The sequence below is a fragment of the Cnephaeus nilssonii genome (assembly GCF_951640355.1).
Source record: "Cnephaeus nilssonii genome assembly, chromosome: 3".
Taxonomy (NCBI): Eukaryota; Metazoa; Chordata; class Mammalia; order Chiroptera; family Vespertilionidae; genus Cnephaeus; species Cnephaeus nilssonii.
In genome coordinates, this window is record NC_137074.1 from 22,698,680 (window position 1) to 22,709,438 (window position 10,759).

The 10,759-nt window shown below is 53.9% G+C and overlaps 1 protein-coding gene across 1 annotated transcript in view; it reads right to left on the minus strand.

The window, feature by feature from the left end:
* Nucleotides 1-5,108, minus strand: part of RARRES1 (retinoic acid receptor responder 1) — a 30,717-nt gene extending 25,609 nt beyond the window's left edge. Inside the window, exon 1 of the mRNA XM_079764976.1 lies at nt 4,766-5,108. Coding sequence (XP_079621102.1) covers nt 4,766-5,050 — 285 coding nt within the window. The 5' untranslated portion in view covers nt 5,051-5,108. The remainder of the gene's footprint in view (nt 1-4,765) is intronic.
* Nucleotides 5,109-10,759: the final 5,651 nt, after the last annotated feature.

The window sequence follows — 10,759 nt, forward strand, 5'->3', positions numbered from 1 at the left end:
AGGGCCAGGGCAGGAAGGAGGGCCAGTGCCTCTCCGCTCTGTGCCTTCAGGATCGTTAGGTGTCACCCGCAGGGCAGGGAGGGAGCTGAAGAGCCATGTCCATCTCGCAACCCCACCCCCGCTCCTTGTTCTTTCATGAGGTCTGTAAAAGCACTTAGGAGCCTTCCTTGCATGCAAATAAAGATTATTTCACGTCTGTGTTTTATTACTGATCTTCCCCCCTCCATGTTCATTGTGGCCTGTTCCACTCTCCAGTTTTCCCTTAATGTGTTGCTTTCCTATTCTTGTGAACAATCATCTCTGAGCTATCGACATTAATGGAGAGAAGACTTGAAGGAGGGCCGTAATTAGATGGATTGTGTGGTACGGCAGTGCTTTACAGATGGAAAGGCGATAAAGGAAGGTTTTTCTTAGCAGGGTGGGTGGTCACCTAACTGCCTGCGGCTCAGCGGACAGGCTCCTGTCTGCCGTCGGCCACAGGGACAGGCGCCCACAGGAACCGGGACCCGAGCCCAGCCTGCCTGCCTGGGGGCCGCCTGATGCTCTACCAAAGTCATTTGTTTTGCTCCCAACCTTGCTTAAGGCGGGTGCATTTATAACCTGATTGCATAGGTAAATGTTATATAAACTGGTGAGGAGAGGGCAGCGAAAAAGATGCCAGGTCCATGCAATCCAAGTTAAATGCTGTATTAGGAATGGATAAAGTCTCTCAAACTCTTGCTGTTGAATTGGGTGTGGGTGAGTCAAGACTGGGCAAGAAAAGGGAAGGAAAAGTAGAGGGGTAAGCACTGTATTCCTAGCACGTGCTCCCTCCCTGGTCAGTAAACAACACAAACCACAGCTCCTCCTGGGTGTGTCTTCTTGCGATAAAGACTACAATGAAATAGCCTTAGCCCTATCCCCAAAGACAGGGGATACCTTTACATTCACATGGACTTTAATTTCAATGGAAGCAATTAAGGGATGTGCATAACTCTCCACCACACTTTGGTCAATTGTTTCAATTATGTTTCTAACTACAGATCTGGTCCAGGCCAGAGGGCATTCATTCCCCTTGAGTGACCCAGCCCCAAGCACCAGCTGATTCCCGGATGGGTTGGTGTAATGACGTGTGTGCGCACAGAGCTCAGCCCGCCTCTCTCCACGACAGGAAAGGGCTGGCCTCCGCGGGCTGCTCCGGCAGGGGCCAGTGGTCCCAGGGCTTGCTGAGTGGCCAGAGGAGACCTGTCTACGGGTGAGTAGTGGGGAGTGGGGATGACCCAGGATACCCCAAGTAGCACCACTCCCAAGCGCCCACCGTTGTCTCCGAGGCTGTGCCATGTGATATCACAAAAGTAGCAGCTTCCTGGGTCATGGAAGATGAGGGTAAGGCCAGGAAGGAGATGGCATCAGGCGGGGGCAGCGAGGGAACAGGACCCGGGGGCTGTGACTTCTCCTTCAATCAGTAAACAAAGCAAAACAGAATGCTCACTCGGTCTTCAACAGTTAGCACTGATTTCTTAATACTTAGTTGCAGTTACTGCCACAGCCATTACTACATTTCACCACTAGAGGGCAACAGTGTGTCTATAATGAGGGATTCTTGCAGAACCAAGGAATCACTTAGCACCTTGTTGGGCAAACTGCGGCTGGCGAACCACATGGGGCTCTCTGGCCCCTTGAGTGTGGCTCTTCCACAAAATACCATGGCCTGGGCGAGTCTATTTTGAAGAAGTGGCGTTAGAAGAAGTTTAAGTTTAAAAAATTGGGCTCTCAAAAGAAATTTCAATCGTTGTACTGTTGATATCTGGCTCTGTTGACTGAGTTTGCCGACCACTAAGTCTTAGCATCATGGCATTTTGGAGCTGGGAGAGACCTTAATCATTTGGTTCACCGGCTTTCAATTTTGTTCAGCTGAGAAACTCATAGAAAGAACCACATTCTTCAGCCCCATGAACCAGGAGGTCACGGTTAGATTCCTGGTCATGGTTAGATTCCCGGGTTGTGGGCTCCATGGGGGGGGGGGGGGGGGGGCGCGGCGCGTGCAGGAGGCAGCCGATCAATGATTCCTTCTCATCATTTATGTTTCTATCTCTTTCTCCCTTCCTCTCTGAAATAATATATATAACCGCATTCTTCATAATGACCTAGTTCATACATATATATTTGAAACATTTTGAGGTACTACTTACCCGTATTTCTGCAATGTACCCTAATAGTTGGTATTCCAAACGATCGCAGTAAAAACAAACAAAAACCACACAAAACAACTGCGACCTACTAAACTGATTCTATAACCCACTAGTGGGCCATTCGTTTGAAAACTCGGACTTGGCCCCAGCCTCTTGTCTTACAAGGGGACGTGCTGACCCCGAGGGTGGAGAGGGATCCCTCCAGCGGTGCTTTGCACCCACCCAGCCACCTGCTCACCCTGGGGTCAGTCCTGGATGCACCACAGACATTGTGCAGCGACGGAGCACTCACTCTGAAAATGCACTTGTTAGGTCTGATCAGATAATTGACTCAATACCCCTCCCCTAGGAACCGGCCTTTAGACCACTTCACAGTGGGCATTCCACTTGCCTAGATCACAATCCACTTCCTAAGACCATTATCTCTCCCATCAGACTGCCCAGAATCTGGACCTGCACAGAGAATTCTCCCCCCGCAGAAAAAGCCCACCAAAAGCCCTTTAAAAACCGCTGAAACCTGGTGTGCGAATGATCGAATAAATTCGTAATCCCTCACCATTCTGGCCTCGTGCATTCCTCCTTCGGTGACCTAACAGCACTGACTGGATAAAGAACGCAAACCTGAGTTTTGGGGACCTACCATTTTCACTTATCAATGCTTTGACTGCCCTTGTAAGGGAATCAGAAATTCCGAAGTCACTACACTGAAAGCTTCATGAGGGTGGGGTCGCTGTTCCTCACTAAGGCAGCCGAGTGAGTCTCAGAGGCCTTCCTAACGATCCCACCCCAATCTGGGTTAGGGCCATACTTACTACCTAGCCCAGAGCCTGGCGCATAGTAGGTGCTCAATAAACGAATGGATGAATGGACTGTCCCTCAGTATAATGGTAACTCACCTTTTTATACTTTACAATTGGTGCTCAGATCACCTTATACGGCTCTTAAGGATAACTGGCATGGTGGGCAGGACATGAATTATTTCCATTCCAAGTGGGAAAATAGCCGGAGAAGACTCACAGGACCTTCTCTGTAGGTTGTGCGTCTCACTGGAGGCAAAGCAAGGAGCTGGAATGTGGGTTCCCTACAGTACCTCACCTCCTGCTCCCCCATATTTTGGAAAGGCAGTCCACGGCAGTGCCTCAGTAAGAGTTGGCACTCACTCTCGCCCCCTCTTCTGCTTCTGCCACCCTCAAGGACCCTGGCGTGCGGCTGTCACAAGTTGAAGACTCAGCCTGCCCCAGTCTGCCTTGGTCACCCTGGAGGTGGGCCCTTTTAGTGGTGATATTTGGAGGAGGCAGGAAAATGGAGGAAAATAATTTCACTAAATTCCTGGGAGAAACTGAAACCACTTTGGCCTCTAGACTACAGATTCTTGGCACTGGAAGTCCCTAATGACCTCTGAGCCAGCGTGGTTTTCTGTAGGGAATCCTCCCTGCTGGTAACCCGGGAGCAGGTATCAGGAACGCCCTCTGGGCGGGGGCTGCTCTCTGCTACTTTGATACCGAGTTCTAAAGCTCTGGACTCACTCGTCTGTTGGGCGAGTAAAACGGAACTTTCTTCTCCCCAAGACAGCAAGGATTTTTAAAACGGGTGACACGAATAGGTTGCCTTTTCCTTAGAAACGATGTGATTTCATCATTCAGTACACGGAGCCCCTCTAGCTTGCAGAATTAAGTCTTTGCGGAACCAGGGCTGAGCCTCCTGATGGCCTTCCCTACCCCCGTGTCTGGCACCAGTTCGAGAACAATCTTCAGCTAAAATCCTACCGCCCCGCTTTAAAACTCTACCCATTTATACACCCCACTCAAGCCTAGGTCCTCGGAGGCTGAGGCTGCAGGCTCTGTGGAATATTTGAGAGTCCCTGGGAAGAGAATGGTGACTTTGGGGGGCAGACTCAGTGCAGTTCTGTAACTTTTGTAATCTTCCAGTTGCCGAAGAGAACAATGTAGCGTCACAGACCGCACGAAGCTACAGCCAGTGCCTTGTAATCCGCCCCCCGACAGCCAGCTGTAAGGTTCTCACTCATTCCGTTCACGTGGGAAGCAGCCCCGGTCCGCCCGCTCCCATTAGATTCAGGCAGACGCCCGGGTTACCGAGGTTCCTACCCAGGAAGACGTGTCGACTCCGACCACATCCTGGAGCCCCTGCGTGGTGGCCCACAATGGTCCAGCCCGTCTGTCCGCGGCCAGGCGTGAGTACTGGCTTAGAATTTGGAAATCGCGCCCTGGGCTCCCGCTGGAGCCACTGGGTGTCCCGCCCGCCGTGGCCACCCCAACACTGGGTACCCCCAGGCAAGACCAAGCCTTGCCTTGTGGGTCTGTTCCTCCGTTTCCCCAGACACCTCTCCCAGGTATAGGAGATGCCCGGTGAACAATGAACGGCCTCGCAAATGCCGTTTCCCGCGGGCTCTGAGCCCCGACGGACGCGCGCCTTGCACGCCTGGATACCTCGGGGGCGCCCAGGCACCAGCCTAGCCTCGGTCGCCGCCCCGCCGCCAGGCGGACAGGCGCGCGCCCCTCGGCGTCACCACCCACTCGGTGCGTGGCGGGTCCCCGCGCGCGCGCGCCCGCCCGCCGCGTCGCTCCCGCACTCACCCACGCGCGGCCCCGCTGCACGGCGGCCAGCACTCGCAGGGCGGCGGGCGAGCCCGCGCGGAAGTTGAAGAAGTGCAGCGCCGCGCGCGCCGCCTGCTGCAGCAGCCCGTGCGGGAGCTCGGCGTCCCGCTGCCACCCGGCGTCCCGGGGGCCCTCGGAGCCCGCGGGCGCCGCCGCCGAGCCCCGGACGGCCAGCAGCAGCAGCAGCAGCAGCGCCAGCAGCGGGGCGGCGGGGCGCGGGCCCCCGGGCCCAGGCGCGGGCAGCGCTTGCAGGCGGGGCTGCATGGACGCGGGAGGGCTGGCGCTGCGTTCCACCGGCCGCGCTGGGAGCGGCGCTCGAGGAAATAAGGCTGCGCGGGCCCCGCCCCTCCCCTCCGCCCCCCGGCGGCCCGCTGCCGGGAGCCGGGTCCCCACCGGCCGCGCCCTCTCGGGGATTCCCGCACACCCCGCGCCCCTGCGACCTGCGCCCCGCCCCACTCCGCCGGGGCAGCGGGTGGCGGGGCCTGGAGCCCGGACGCGGCGCCTGGGCGACCCGGGGTCGGGGACCTGGGGGCCGTGGAGACTCCGCCCCCCAAGGGAGCGCGGCCCACTCGGCGCCACCCAGCGCCGCGCCTCCGGCCCGGCTCGCGGACCCAGCTTTTCTCCCCTGCGGTGGCTGCGATGTCGAAACTCAGGGTTTCGCTGCCTCCGTTCCCCAAGGCTTGGCGCTGTGCCCGCCCGGAGGGTGAAATTGGGGACGGGCAGAGAAGGGGCCGGCATGAATGGGGTCCCTGGGAAGGGGGACAGCCGGCTGGAGCGCTGGGGCTGCGGAGGAGGCCGGAGTTGTCAGCAGGGCAGAGTCAGATAAGGACCCAGAGGCCCCCCGGACTGTGAAACAAGTAGGTCACCCATTTCCCTGGTGCGAAGCCCATTGGCTGGGCGTGGAAGCCGGATTCCAGCGGGGTGAGGCTGGATGCGGCTTAGGGCACTGGAGCGAGCGAGCGAGGGTGTTGACAGGTGTTTTTAGACACGTGGCAGTGAAGGGATGAGCTGCCATTGTTTTAAACCCACGGACAAGAGAGAAAGCCCAGCCCGGCCTGTGTGGCTGAGTGGTTGAGCTTTGACCTATGAACCAGGAGGTCACAGGGTTCGATTCTGGTGAGGGCACATGCCTGGATTTTGGACTTGATCCCCAGTAGGAGGCATGCAGGAGGCAGCCGATCGAAGATTCTCTCTCATCATTGATGTTTCTCTCTCTCTCTCCCTTCCTCCCTAAAAAAAAAAAAAAAGGCGGGGGGGGGGGTTTAGATGGAGATGGAGAAATGGATGCTGGGAATGCTCAGCAGGACCAGGGGTTAGAGGGCAGAGCTGGTCCTGCTGAGCATTCCCAGCATCCATTTCTCCATCTGTCTTCATTTTGTTCAGGGGCCCACCCGCCCAACACCCACTGACTCCGCCCCACTGTGGAGCTGAAGGAAGATCCTCTCTTTGCCAGCGACTCCTTGAGACAGGGCATGTGCGATTCTGGATGAGATGCTGGGGGAAATCCGGGCGGTGATGGATGGATGGAGGTGGGGGCCCATCTCTGAAAATATCCTCCCTCTCCCCTCCTCCTGCGGATGTTGACCCCCTCCTGTCTGTCTTGCCTTGCTTCTGCGGGTAGTTATAGGACACCTACTCTGCTAGGCCCTGGGGACCATGAGGGGGACCATCAGAAAAGCATCTCTGTGCTTCTGGAGCACACCTGCTAGGCAGGCGCGCCCAGACCATAGCAGGCAGGGACTGTGCCCTGTGTTGGATGCAGCTACACGCCGTGGGGAAAATTCAAGCCCGAAAGGGGATGGGGGATTGGGAGGTGGTTATGATTTTAAGTGATGCAGTCAAGGCAGGCCTCGCTGGGAAATGCTATTTGAGCAAGGACCTGAAGGAGCTGGGCAGCCCGCTGCATGTGTATGAAGAGCACGTGGGCAGAGGGAACATCAGGGGCAGAGGCCCTGGGGCAGAGTCCACCCAGCATGTTTGAAGAACAGCAAGCAAGTGCAGCTGGAGGGAGAAGACAAGGGGGAGAGAATCGGGATGAGAAGTGGGGGTAATGGTGGGGCTCACACGGGACCCCACAGGCCTTGTCGTAGCTGAATGTGCCCCCTGGAAGCACACTCCTGTCTTGCCAGCAGCCGGAGAATGAAGCCCATTTGCAGACTGGCTGAGCAGAGCGGGGAGGAGCCTGGGTTCCGGACGACAGTGCTGAGCACCCTAGTCAACTGATCCTGGAGCTCGCTTCTTTCTTTTTATTCTTTTTTTTTTTAACAAATATTTTTATTGATTTCAGAGAGGAAGGGAAGGGAGAGGGAGAGAGCGATAGAAACATCAGTGTTGAGAGAGAATCACTGATCAGCTACCTCCTGCACGCCCCACCCTGGGGATGGAGCCTGCAAACCGGGCATGTGCCCTGACAGGAATGGAACTGTGACCTCCTGGTTCATAGGTCGATGCTCAGCCACTGAGCCACTCCGGTCAGGCTGGAGCTCATTTTGCATTAAGTTCCTTGAAGTTGGAGTTTGTTTCTTGCCATCCGTGATAGCCTAACACAGACAACTATCTCCTCAGAACCCCGTCTTCATCCCCCCCAAAGGTTATGGTAGTAGGCTTCTTGAGAATGTTTCACCTTCAGGTCTCATAAAGATTAAATTTTCCTTAGTTTATGTCGGTGCTTTGTCCTCTGTGGGTGTTAGGCTGCTTTCAGCTGCAAATATCAGGAGAACAGGTGAACTCTGCGGACTGTTCAGTGGTGTGGGGTGGCGGGTCGCGGGATGGTTTGGTGACTCCGTGGTTTTTGGAAGGTTCAGGCTCTCTCCGTCCTTCTGCACAGCTACCTTCAGCTGTTGGCTTTTTGTCTGTAGACTTGTTGCTTCATGACGATAGAATGGCTGCCACAGCTCCAGACATCACATCTGATAGCAGCAGAGAGTAGGTTACCAGGGTGGCAAGAGAGCTCTATGTCATGTACCTGTTTTTGTTTTTGTTTTTCCATCTGGGAAAAAAAATACCTTTTTCTAGGACTTCTTTCCTCCAACCTTTCCCCTCACCAGAACTTCCCTTATATCTCATTGGCCAGAACGGGGTCACACCAGCAAAACTTAGCTGCAAAGGAGGCAGGAAAGCAAGTATCTGCCTTTGTTCAGCCTCTGTAGTGGTCTGGACTATAAGTTTGGGAACATATAACAAAAAATAAAATGACATTGGATTTAAAAAGAGAGAAACTTATTTGTCACATAAAAGAGGTTGGGATGGGGGTGGTAGGCAATGTGTGGTTGGTATTGCCAGGTCCGTGATGTTGTTGCCAGATCTTTTATCCCACATCCCAAAGGCATGCCCCCTGTCTTAGGGCAAGATGAGCTCTAGTCAAGAGCTACGGACTTCCTAGAAGTCCCACAGCACACTTCTGCTTAGATTCCATTGGCAAGAACTTAGTCATATTCTTAGTCGCAAAGGAGGCTGGGAAATAGCCTTTATTCAGGGGGGCCATGTGCCAGAATAGAAGTCAGGATTTTGTGCCTAAGGAAGAAGATTGTGTCTTACGTTGGTGTCCCAGAAGCGGGCCTTGGAACAAAGATTGCGTGCACGTGATTTCAGAAGGAAACACTCGCAGGAGAAATCAGCAGAAGGAGAGTAACAAGCAAGGATCTCAGACGAAGTTACGTGAAGGGAAACTTCACCTGACCTGCAGGAAAGCTTCGGAACGTAAATCACGCCTCAGAGTTGTCCCCACCCCAGCAGGGGATCTGGGCTTCCATACGTCTATATCTGCCAGTCATGGCTAAGGGCCACCCTGGCTGACAAAGCCCAGGCACTTCAGGCTCTCTGTGGGTGCAACGAGGCAGAAGGGCAGGACGGCCCTCCTGGGGAGTCACAGGTGCCTCAGGTTGGAAGCAAAAGCACACCAGATGGTAAGGTCAAAATCCAGGAGAGGGATCCCAGGGAGCCGGGCAGAGTGCCCATGGGGTTGCTGCAGGGGGAGTGGATAGTGGCAGGCAAGTAGCGATCTCTGGATCTCTGTTGCTGAGATGGGGAAGGGGTGGGAATGGCTGATGGGAGCATTAGTGCCTGCGAGGTAGTGAGAATCCGGAAGTCATAAACAGGAGGGAGACAGACACACAGGAAACACCAGGGGAACACGAGCTGCTGCCTGAGCACGGGGGTTTTGTGTAGCGATAATGACAACAATTAGGGCAGGTTGGTATTGACCAGGGGCACATGTTTAAACATTTTTAAATTCTAGCACTCACGTCTCCCCAGGGTGGGCAGAGGGGAGTTACTCACGCTCACCTCCCGCCGGTACATCCTCAAACAGCTGTTGGTGAGGTTCCCATGCGCTAATATCTATGCATGTGAGCAGCACTCAGAACAGTGCCTGGCCTACAGTGAGGGCGATCTAGGTACGTGATCACGATTATTATTGCTATTAACTTGCCAATGTAAGAAACATCCAAACGTGTAGTAAGAATTTTTGTGAGTTTATTTGAGCCAAACTGGCAATTGCCAGGAAGCAAAATCTCAACGGATTGAGAAAATGCTCCCGAGAGTGGCGGTTATGCACTTGGTGAAATTCATGGGTGATGGATTGGGGAGGCAGGAGAAAGCAAAGAGGGGGAATCGCTGGGATTGCATAAAAAGTAAAACGAGTAGACACATACTTCTTTGCACCTGTGGGTATGGGGCAGTTCACGTTATCGGTAAGTAAACGATAACAGGGAGAGGATGTGTGGCCTCCGCCCTGGTGCCATGGTAAGGGAAGATTCCTGGACATCCCAAAGGTCTGCTATCTTAGATGCAAAAAGACAATAGACAGGCTCAGCTAAGGTAGAGATTGACCGTTGTCAGGGTAGATACCAGCCTCGGACGTGACTACCCACCATGACTTCCTTTTTTAAAAAATATATTTTATTGATTTTTTACAGAGAGGAAGAGAGAGGGATAGAGAGTTAGAAACATCGATGAGAGAGAAACATCAATCAGCTGCCTCCTGCACACCCCCTACTGGGGATGTGGCCGCAACCAAGGTACATGCCCTTGACCGGAATCGAACCCGGGACCTTTCAGCCTGCAGGCCGACGCTCTATCCACTGAGCCAAACCGGTTTCGGCCATGACTTTCTTTTAGTTAAGAAGTTTTAATTTTAGACCATCCTATGTGGTTACTTTTGGCCTCTGAGTTTGTAAGACTCAGGCCTCCCCTGAACTTGTCAGGTTTAGTATGTGGCTCTGTTTTTATCCACAAGCTTAAAAAAATTAGGTATACTCTTGAAAAGAATGCAATCAGCTGTGGATGTTTTTTCATAGATGATGAGAAAGGATGGTGAGGACTAATAACTGCCAGGCCATTAAACGAAATCTTAGCTATTACTTTTAGCCTCCTTGACCCTAATCTTGAGCTATTAGCAAGTCAGAAAATGTGACTCTGTAGTCTTTTTTTATTCTTCTTCTTGGCAGAGGTGCAGGTTGGTGGGGTTGGGAGGAGAATATGAATACTCAATCCTTGACTATTGAAAGCTGAATAGCTGAGCCCGGGTGTGACCGAGACGATCCTTATCTCCCAGCCTCGGAATTAGGGACGCTGGTGGAGAAAATGCAGCTCACCAGGTTCTCTGGGTCTGGCCTTTGTTCTGGTTAAACAAGCCCTGTGAACCTACATATTTTCCATGCCGCGTCCCCGGCCTGTAATGTTTGTCCTAAAACCCCCGGCGGAAAGAACAGGGGCCACGCTTGATGGGGTGAGCTGCTTTCCTAGAACATCCGGCTTCCTGATCTCTTCCTTTAGGTGCCTGGGACTCTGGGGGAATTGACAGTGTCCTGAACCCTGGGCCCATGAGCTGCCCGAGGCTCTCGCTGGCTGCACCAAGTCCCCAAAGATGGTGTTTTGCTTTGGGAATAAGACCCAGGGCTTGGAGCTTTCCGCATGATGCCTACACTCTCAATTGCAAGCAGTTCCAAGGGCCCCAGAATGCAGGTCTGGGCA